Genomic DNA, 10,273 nt, shown 5'->3' on the forward strand with positions numbered 1-10,273 from the left:
TTCTTCTATTTCAGGTTAACAACAATGGACACTTGACTTTTGACGGGGCATGGTACAGCTACACTCCATACCAGTTTCCAGCCTATGGAGGGAAAGACCTCATTGCTCCATTCTGGACAGATATTGACAATCGTTGGAATGGTGTAATCTCATATCAACAGTACACCTCTGGCAGTGTCCTTACACAAGCAACCCAAGACATAAACCAATACTTCCCTGACTTGAGTTTCTCTGCTTCATGGGTCTTTGTTGCAACATGGGATAGAGTTGCATATTACTACAATTCAGGAACAGTAAGTAGTTCAGTTTTTACCATAAAATCTTCCTGAAAAGAAAAATTAATTAAAAAATTATCATAACACATAACGACTTGTCTGTCTTTTTAAGGAAACATCTTTCCAAGTGGTTTTGATTTCAAATGGCCATCTGTCATTTGTTGTAATGAACTATGGTGCAATCGCTCCAACACAACGATATGTACAGGTATGCAGTAGATGACAAACTGACATAAAACGTATTGCATTTTCTATGAATAACATCTGAATGTCTTCCTTATCTTAGGCTGGTTATGACACTATCGATTCAAGTCACCATTTTTCAATTACTGGATCGCTCCAGAATGACATCACAAGCCTACCATACAGCAGCAATGTCAATGTGCCAGGCAGATGGGCCTTCAGAACAGATCATGGATCACGGGGTTGTCAATTTAATGGTAATGTTGTTTCCCTAACTGCATGCTATATTTGCAGCCAGACTATGAATTACATATTCTAATTGATTCTTTCTCATAGGTTTTCCAGTGCAGCTGGGAGACTCTTTCTGGAGTGATGCTGTCTGCCAGGAAAGATGCACCTGTACCACAAGAGGCCTCCAATGTAACGTTGAGCCCTGTACTTATTCCCAAACTTGTCGTCCTGCTGCTTTCCAATACTCTTGCCAGAACATTCAGCGGCAAACATGCACCATCTCTGGTGATCCTCACTACTACACTTTTGACAATCAGATTTTTCACTTTCAGGGAACCTGCACATATGTTCTCTCTGAGGTTAGTAATGTTAACATGGATTTCTAATTAATGTACAGATTTGAAAAAATCGGGAATCCTTTATTGATACTGATGTTTTGTTATTGTGTAGGCTTGTGGAAATGGTTTGCCGTACTATCGAATTGAGGGAAAAAATGAGCATCGGGGTAGCACACATGTGTCATGGACTCGAATGGTCAGAGTATTTGTCTATGATGAAGAAATTGAATTGGTTAAAGATCACTATTATGAGGCAAAGGTAAGTATAACTGTATTGCTGTAATATTGAGGTCAGGCATCCTTCCATTTTCCTAATTTTTTTTGTCAACATTATCAAGGTTAATGGGACCTTTATAGCCACACCATTCACCCTCCACAATGGCTCCATCCAAGTCTATCAGTCTGGTTTTTCCTTGGCCATCAGCACTGATTTTGGTCTCCTAGTTACATATGACGCATATAGCTACGTCACCATCTCTGTACCTTATGACTACCAGAATGCCACATGTGGTCTGTGTGGAAACTATAACCTGCATCCTGAAGATGACTTCCGTTCAATCTCTGGAGAGATCTTGAGCTCAGATGTTGATTTTGCCAACTCTTGGAAGGTACAGGGAGACACAGACCCCGAATGCCATGATGTCAGGTGCACAGGTCTAGGTTGTGCAGTTTGTACTGCCAATGAAATAAGCCTTTACAGTGACACAAACCACTGTGGGATACTAGGAGATGTCTCAGGGCCTTTTGCATCTTGCCACTCAGTGTTTTCCCCTCAGACCTACATAGAGAACTGCGTCTATGATCTTTGCTTAGGAGGAGGGTACCAGCCCATTTTGTGCCAGGCACTTAATGTGTATTCTGCTCAATGCCAACAGCAGGGTGTACAACTAGGGCACTGGAGACAACCAGGCTTTTGTGGTAAGTGCCTTGTTAAAATATTTGTACTAGGTGAAATATTACTGAGTTTGAGGCATATACTTATATCTGCTCTGCATTTCCAGAGATTCAATGTCCAGAGCACAGTCATTTCGAGTCCCATGGAACAGGCTGCCCTGCAACTTGCAGCAACCCCTTCGCCCCAATGAACTGTCCCTTGCCCAATCAGGAGAGCTGCTTTTGTGATGATGGGCACATCCTCAGTGCTGGGCAATGTGTGCCTGAAGCGAACTGTGGCTGTGTCTTTGAGGGCTTCTATTATCCTGAGGGACAGTTAGTAGTGTTGGGCGAAGACTGTGGGAGGCAATGTGTTTGCAGTAGGGGGTCAATGGTGTGCAGTCAGCACCAGTGTGGTCCAGCAGAAGTGTGTGGACTCCATAATGGTGTAAGGGGTTGTAGACCCATCAGTTATGCTACCTGTTCCGTTGAAAGCCTGGGTTCATACCACACCTTTGATGGACAAACTTTCAGATATCCAGGAGCTTGTGGACTGACCCTTGCAAGAGTGATGGGGCCATCCCAACTGCCATACTTTGTATTGACAGTGGAGAAAGTACCTAGAGGCATTCAAGAGTTTTCCAGGTTCCTGAGGTTTGAGACAGGAGGAACTCATGTTTCCATTGAATTGGGAGAAGGTAGCAATGTGCAGGTTAGCCAAAAAATAATAATAATTTCAGCTCAACCTGTATTAAGAACAGTTTAACCATTGTATAAAACTCAAATGCTAGATAAAAGTCCGATTTTTTTCTCCCTAGGTGGATGGACAGATGGTTGGTCTACCCATCAGTGTTGGCTCCAGTCAGATCCATATCTATCACAGCAGTTCAAGAGGATTTGTTTTGGAAACAAACTTTGGAGTGACTGTTAGAGCTGACTGGCCACACATTGTCCGAATCATAGCTCCAACCACTTACAATGGTACACTTGGAGGTCTCTGTGGGAACTTGAATGGAAATATTGATGATGAATTCTACAGCCCAAATGGTGTCCTGCTGGATGACTCCCAGCTTTTTGCAGACAGCTGGCGTGATGGATCCCTGTCAGCCCACTGTGTGGATTCAGCAGACTTGTGGGAACCAGGTATTTATCAGAATAGAAGTGAGTTCAGAGAGCACTGCAACATTATGGCCATGAATGAGGGACCATTTGCTGAGTGCAGTAGAACACTAGACCCTTGGCAACGGATTGAAGATTGTATTCAGATGCTGGAGCAGACAGACGGTGCTAGGGAGGCTCTATGTGAAGCCCTACGAGGTTACACACTGTACTGCCAACAGAATGGCATCACAGTTGGAGAGTGGAGGAGTATCACCCACTGTGGTTAGTATTTTACAAATGTGACAAGATTTTCAAAATTGAAACTATATATATATCATTCAAAGTGCTGATCATTCATTGTCTTTTCAATGTTTTGTCTTCCTAGATCCCAACTGTCCAGCTAATACCCATTACGAACTGTGTGGCACATCCTGTCCTGCATCCTGTCCTAGCCTCTCATTTCCCTTCCAGTGCACGCTGCCATGCCAGGGGGGATGCCAGTGCAATGATGGACTGGTGCTGGATGGAGACCGCTGTGTTTCCCCAACCGGTTGTGGCTGCCACTATGATGGGCGCTATCGGCAACCTGGAGAGCAGTTCTGGCATGGTGAAGAATGCCAGTTCCAGTGCATCTGTGATGGAATCACTGGAAATGTCCGTTGCACACCATCATCTTGCAGTGAACAGGAAATCTGTCGTGTGGTGGAAGGAGAGTATGGCTGCCATCCCCGTCCACATGGTAGCTGTTATGCTTCTGGAGACCCTCATTATATCTCTTTTGATGGAACCTATTTTGACTTTCAAGGCCCGTGCCGATATGTGCTGGCCAAAGTTTGTGACGAGGCTCGTGGTCTACCGCCCTTCCAGGTGGATGCAAGAAATCAAAGATTGGATGGATGGCCAGTGTCAATAACTGTTGAAGTTTTGGTCAATGTGTCTGGGCATCTTGTGCACATTTCACAGGACATGAACAGTTATTCTGCTGTTAAGGTAAACAAGTCCCACGAGCTTTAATTTGGCATGGAATATTTCAGATTTTACAGTTGTTATTATTGATAAGAATTTTTGTATAAACGAGATTTTGTGTTTCTTCAAACAGGTTGATGAAGAGATCAGAAACCTCCCTGTCTACCTTGACTCTGGTCGAGTATCTGTTTATTCCACAGGAGGGTTTACATATGTCTCAACTGACTTTGGTTTCACTGTCACTTTTGGTTTCTGGGCAGTAAACATTGTTGTGCCGGCAGACTACAGTGGAGTTGTGTGTGGCATTTGTGGCAACTTTAATGGCAATCCTGGAGATGACTTCCTCACTCCTTCAGGCACTCCAGCACCTTCAATAGACCAGTTTGGGGCAGAATGGATGGTTGAGGATGGCATGCCATGTAATGATGGATCTGAAAACACTTGTCCTGACTGTTGCAGAGATGAGAGCACAACTCTTATCTCACAAGCCTTGTGTGGAATCATCAGGAACACTCAGGGCCCCTTTAGCTTCTGCCATGGTTCTGTAGATCCACAAGCCTACTTTGATAGCTGTGTGTTTGATGTGTGCACTTCGGAGAACAACAATGATGTTTTGTGTCACTCAGTTCAAGCCTATGCAAGTTCTTGTCAATCTGCTAATGCCGTTGTCTATCCCTGGAGAGAAAATGCATCCTGTGGTAAGCTGGAGTGTACATGAAATGTAAAAAGACAGACTACAGATGAATTTGTTTCCTTTCATTGCACAAATACATTGTGTTGTTGCATTTCCAGTCATGGACTGCTCAGCAAACATCCCAAATAGCCATTATGAGGTGTGTGGCACAGACTGTGGCCATACATGCGCCAGCAGCATTGATGCTAGTTGTGAACACACATGCTCAGAAGGTTGTTTCTGTGATGAGGGATATGTGAGGAGTGGAGGACTCTGTGTGCCAGTGGAGCAATGTGGCTGCTTGTATGATGGATTCTACTATAATGTAAGGATTAAACATAATGTTTTTACCTTGATGCGTTTTTTGTAGATGAATATACTTGCTGACATTATGTTCTGAAAATGTAACATTAATTATTATCATTATGGTTTTCTAGATTGGTGAACAGTTCTGGGATTCAACATGTTCCCAACGCTGTCAGTGTTTTGCTCCAAATGATTTACGCTGCTCTGCATCTGTCTGCCCACCAGCCTTGGAGTGTGCAGTCAGAAATGGACAACGTGACTGCTACAGTCCAATGTCCACCTGCACAGTCTGGGGCGATCCACACTACATCACCTTTGATGGAGCTCTGGCTCACTTTCAGGTATGAATTGGTCAATTCATTGGTAACTGCTGTTTTTTTTTTCTCCAGTCAACTACATTAACTGTTCTTTTGAATCCAAATGGTCAGAGACAACTTATGTAACAGTCAGGTTTTATTTTTTTAAAGGAGGTTTAGGAGGGTTATTGATGTGAAAATGTATTCCCAAAAATGTTACATAGCTCTGAAGATTCTTCAATTTATGAATGTTTACAATGTCTTGGATGGCATTTCTGGATTTGAAGTTGCATCTTTGAGGGAGAGAGGTGTAATGGACACTATGTGTATTATATTAATCCTACCAGGGAACTTGTTCATATGAGGTTGCCCAGACCTGTGGTAATATTACAGACAGTGATCTGGAGTTTCGTGTGGTGGCCACCAACAGGCACCGTGGGAACATGGTGGTATCATTTGTGTCTGCAGTGGATGTTTGGTTGTCTCAGCATGGACAACAGACGCACATCACAATTGGCCAAAACAGGAGAGTTAAAGTAAGCTGGACTTCAAATGGTGTCAACATCGCTTTCACTCTCTTTCTTTTATTATCGTTATATTGGAATTTTCTGATTTCCCTCCAGGTTGAAGGGAATGCCATCGACACACCAGCATATCAAAACAATGATCTTGTAGAGATACATGAAGAGCAGGGATTCGTGATTCTAAATGCTTTTAATGAATTCATTGTCCATTTTGATGGACATAGCAGCCTTCTAGTCAGAGTGAGTGAACGATTCTATGGATCTCTATGTGGAATGTGTGGAAATTTCAATGGAAATCCTGCAGATGACAAAGTGCTGCCCAGTGGAGACCCCGCTCCTGATGATGATTCCTTTGGCCACAGCTGGCAATCAGACACCAGCATTCCAGGGTAAGAACCATGAGACTTTAGGACAGTGGGTCATCTGATAAAAAAGCAATGTTTCTCAGGATTGTTTTAATAGAGCAGTGGAAAGGGAAATAGGTTCAAAGGTTTGCATTCCAAGAATAGCAAATCATGTTAGTTGTTTGACGGTAAACTCTTTCTGTGTCCAAGTCCTTTATGTTTGCATATATTCATGTGTTCTTCAGCTGTGGTGCCAGAGACCAGACAGGTAATGCTGATGAGTGTCCATCCAGACAGAGATATTCTGATCTCTGTAGTATTATCACCAACACCACTGGCCCCTTCCAGAACTGCCATCTTCATGCTGACCCTGCACCTTACTACTACTCCTGTGTGTATGATCTGTGTCTGTACACACGTGCAAATGGCATGTTGTGTTCAGCTGTTGAGGCCTATGAGACAGCTTGTGCCATCTTGGAGATACAGATCCCAGAATGGCGTTCGGGTCTGCGGTGTGGTAAGTCATAATAATATTTCAGCACAGATTATTTTGTGGTCTTGTCACCTCTATCCGCTCGTATGACAAAATGCTTACAAATGATTCAGTGCATGAAAAAGCTATGATTTTAACATTTTGTTAACCTAACCTGTCAGAAATCAATCACAGCTAACATAGACTTAGAAATATAGAGGGTGATTATAGAGATATTTTAAAGGTAAAGTAATGAAATCCCCCAGCAATGTAATTCTAATGCTAATTCATTCTAATACCAATTCTACTGATAAAAAATATTATTTGTCGATATCGGTGGGAAAATTATGGACTATATAAAATTCACTTTAATTCACCCCAAAATATACATTTCATTTCTTTGAAGACTGTAGAGCGATGATTATTCAGGGGGTTCACTCTGTTACTATGACTCAATGTCTTTGTGTTGTATTTCATCAATCTGTGCGTCTCTTAGATGTGAGAGATCGCTGTTCTGAGCTCAGCTGCTCTGAGGATGAATGGTGTGGGAAGAAAAATGGTGTTTACGGCTGTATGTGTAACAATGACCTACCCAGACCACAAGCTGACTCTTTTGGTTGGTAACATTAAACAACAGAATGTGAAATATGATTGTTCTTTTTGGTCGTTATTACATTCTCCTTTTTAATACTTCTAACAATGTTTTTAAATTCTCTCAGATTTCTCAGAAAGCTGTGAAAGCAGCTCTGGCTCCATGTCTGTGTCTCGCTGTCAGCTCTTTGAGGCTGGTTTTCCGGCTGATGTCTTGCACCTCAGTGATCCCAGCTGCAGAGGAACGGTCCGGAATGGCAGAGTGGAATTCCATTTTGATAACGATGAACACATCTGTGGCACAAATCTTGTGGTAGGACAAATTATGTATAATCCAAACATTTGTAGTGTCTCATATTTTTTTAACACCTTGACTTAAATTTAGCATGTTGTTCACAGGCCAACGGCACCCACTTCATCTACAATAACTTTATTCTGGGGGCACCGAGGTCAGAGGGTCTCATCAGCAGAGAGAAAATCCTCAAGCTTTCTTTCAGCTGTGTTTATCCTCAAACCCAAACACTTTCCATGAATGTGGAAATCAATCCACTGGAGAGGTGCGAGTCATATATAAATTCTGATTCCAGCTGTGCTGCTTTATTAGAGTAGAATTTTATCCATACAGTGTTGTAGTTTTAACACAGATTTCTCCATTATTTCAACAGTGTTGTGCACAAGACCCTCCCGGCTGGTGAAGGCAGATATCAGGTGCGGATGATTCCATATGAGGATGATGAGTTTACTCGGCCCTTCACTGGTAGAGTGGATGCAGAGCTGGACCAGAAGATGAATGTGGAAGTTCATGTCGAGGGGGTGGACAACCGTCAGTTTGCTCTGGTGATGGACACGTGTTGGGCTACACCTGTGAATGATCCTGATTACAGTCTCCGCTGGGATCTCATCGTTAGAGAGTAAAGCAATGTTGATTTGTTCTGTTCCTTAAAGCTCAGTCTTAACTCACTGTAACATTTTTAATTGTAACTTTTGATTTGCGCATAGACTGACAAAAATAAATAAATAATACATATCCCTTTTAATATGACCTGATATATTATCTTCCAATACTGCAGTACTAATGCAAAGAATTACATTTATTGAATATAGAATGCAAATGTGTGATGATTTACAGGAAGTTGCTTTTGAGTCGAATGCCTCTCTAGTAAAATTAATTAATTTGGTGATTCTCAGGTGTCCCAATCCAAATGACGACACAGTGGAGCTGCTGCAGAACGGCGTCTCGACATCCAGCCGTTTCTCCTTCAGGATGTTCATCTTCACTGCAAACTCCACTAAGCTTTACCTGCACTGTGCTGTTCACCTGTGCCTTATGTCGAGCAATCGCTGCTCAACGGTGAGTTTAGAAAACCTCTCATCATTAATAAAACTGTGAGGATATGCTTCTGTGTAGCTATAGAACTAATGTATGGAAATGTATTGAATAAATCGCCATAGTTAAATGTAAAGATTAAGTTGTCAAGTTTTAAGATTTACCATTGATTAATGGTGGTATGTGTTTTCCTCTGGTGGAACTTCTGTTTTATGTTTGTTCAGTGATATTTAACAGGGATTCACATTGCTTTTTTCTCTTTTAGGACTGTAACTCTGGACAGCAGTGGAGAGAGCGCAGGTCTCTGGACTTCCATGACAGCGCTTCTATATCCATGGGTCCTCTGACGTTGTCTGAAGGGAACACAGGTGAATATTGTTTTTTTATTTAATCATTTGTAAATTAAGAAAGCCACAGATTTCTGCTGTGAATACATTACAATTCACTGTGCATTATATTCTCTGTTCACAGATAAGTGGGTCCAAAATCAAGTAAAGGCATCTGAGGCTTCTTCTCTGTGTGCTTCTCTAATGCTGTTACTTGTTCCTCTGTTCAGTTTCCTGACCCTATTTTAATGTTTTTCTTCTGACATAATGTAATCTGTAATATGCATGATTTCTAATGCCTTTTTAATGAATATTCTATGGTTTCTAAATTTCTCCTTGTTACAAATGTTATTTTATGCTCCATAATAACATATTTAAGCATTTACATTAATTGTTATATACTACATTAATCGTATTATACTTCAGAGGTTGTTTTACATTACCAAAAACAATCAGATTCTTGTATTATTGCTCAATCATGCAAAAACATTAAAAGTAATTCCTGTTCTGCAATTGCTTTTCAATTCAGTATCATTTTAATCAACAATTGGGTAGCAGATTTTTAGAAATATGTGATACTGTGACCAGGGTAAGGAGAGGGTTACGTAAATATAGATATGCATTTATTGAATTTATTATAAGGAATATATAATGGGGACAAAAAAAATAATTTGAAATGATCTAGAATGTAATAAGAGGAAAATAAATTTTTTGGCTAAGCAAGTCACTTCACAAATTGCCTTTTTTCCCCTTTTACAATAATTTAATATTTCTTACAACGAAGAAAGATATTAATGATGATAGTGTTATTTTTTTATTATATATATATATTTTTTTGCTACCATATCATTCATGAAAGGTGTCCTGCTATTTTACTTTAAAGGATTTGAAGAATTTCGCCGCACTGGCTCGATTATTCTTTCAAAGAAAGTCATCTAATGGCAGATTAACAGAAATGTTCTTGTATTGTTTTCATCTTTACTTGAGAAACTGAAATTGAAGAGCTGGGTAGGTCAGAGAGTACATTCAGTGTGAGTGCAGTAGTTCTGGTTGTATACTTTAAGAAAAATAAAGAAGAAAAAAAACTTTATTTCTTCATAACACAGTGCTGGGAATTTTGAGTGCATAGGCAGACAATTTTACACTGTATATACATGCTGCATTCTGCAGAAATAGTCCGGATGGGTTTCAGGGAGGCTTTTGTGAATACAGTCTCTGTGTGTCGCTTCATGTTGCCCTCAGTTCTCTCTGAAGCAGCAAAGATAAACCAGCTACAGCAGTGTGCAGTTATTCTGTTTGACACTAGAGGGCGCTGTGACTTTTTTTTTTATTTTTTTCAAACAAACCTGATTCAAGTGAAATACCATAATGTTTGGGATAATTGTTAGTAAAATATTAGAAAAATTTGTCAGCGATATTAGTTTACTGCACTAATACAGTTTCTCAA

The 10,273-nt window shown here is 40.8% G+C and overlaps 1 protein-coding gene across 1 annotated transcript in view; it reads left to right on the forward strand.

The window, feature by feature from the left end:
- Nucleotides 1–9,554, forward strand: part of LOC127968798 (alpha-tectorin-like) — a 32,598-nt gene extending 23,044 nt beyond the window's left edge. The window contains exons 11-32 of the mRNA XM_052570137.1: nucleotides 15–293; nucleotides 388–483; nucleotides 562–715; nucleotides 795–1,048; nucleotides 1,140–1,286; nucleotides 1,366–1,945; nucleotides 2,029–2,612; nucleotides 2,719–3,283; nucleotides 3,387–3,991; nucleotides 4,101–4,665; nucleotides 4,760–4,965; nucleotides 5,078–5,287; nucleotides 5,590–5,778; nucleotides 5,866–6,155; nucleotides 6,356–6,627; nucleotides 7,079–7,198; nucleotides 7,302–7,486; nucleotides 7,573–7,730; nucleotides 7,839–8,084; nucleotides 8,362–8,524; nucleotides 8,766–8,868; nucleotides 8,972–9,554. Of these exons, the coding sequence (XP_052426097.1) occupies nucleotides 15–293; nucleotides 388–483; nucleotides 562–715; nucleotides 795–1,048; nucleotides 1,140–1,286; nucleotides 1,366–1,945; nucleotides 2,029–2,612; nucleotides 2,719–3,283; nucleotides 3,387–3,991; nucleotides 4,101–4,665; nucleotides 4,760–4,965; nucleotides 5,078–5,287; nucleotides 5,590–5,778; nucleotides 5,866–6,155; nucleotides 6,356–6,627; nucleotides 7,079–7,198; nucleotides 7,302–7,486; nucleotides 7,573–7,730; nucleotides 7,839–8,084; nucleotides 8,362–8,524; nucleotides 8,766–8,868; nucleotides 8,972–9,075 (6,075 nt within the window). The 3' untranslated portion in view covers nucleotides 9,076–9,554. The remainder of the gene's footprint in view (nucleotides 1–14; nucleotides 294–387; nucleotides 484–561; nucleotides 716–794; nucleotides 1,049–1,139; nucleotides 1,287–1,365; nucleotides 1,946–2,028; nucleotides 2,613–2,718; nucleotides 3,284–3,386; nucleotides 3,992–4,100; nucleotides 4,666–4,759; nucleotides 4,966–5,077; nucleotides 5,288–5,589; nucleotides 5,779–5,865; nucleotides 6,156–6,355; nucleotides 6,628–7,078; nucleotides 7,199–7,301; nucleotides 7,487–7,572; nucleotides 7,731–7,838; nucleotides 8,085–8,361; nucleotides 8,525–8,765; nucleotides 8,869–8,971) is intronic.
- Nucleotides 9,555–10,273: the final 719 nt, after the last annotated feature.

Source organism: Carassius gibelio, chromosome B12 (assembly GCF_023724105.1).
Source record: "Carassius gibelio isolate Cgi1373 ecotype wild population from Czech Republic chromosome B12, carGib1.2-hapl.c, whole genome shotgun sequence".
Taxonomy (NCBI): Eukaryota; Metazoa; Chordata; class Actinopteri; order Cypriniformes; family Cyprinidae; genus Carassius; species Carassius gibelio.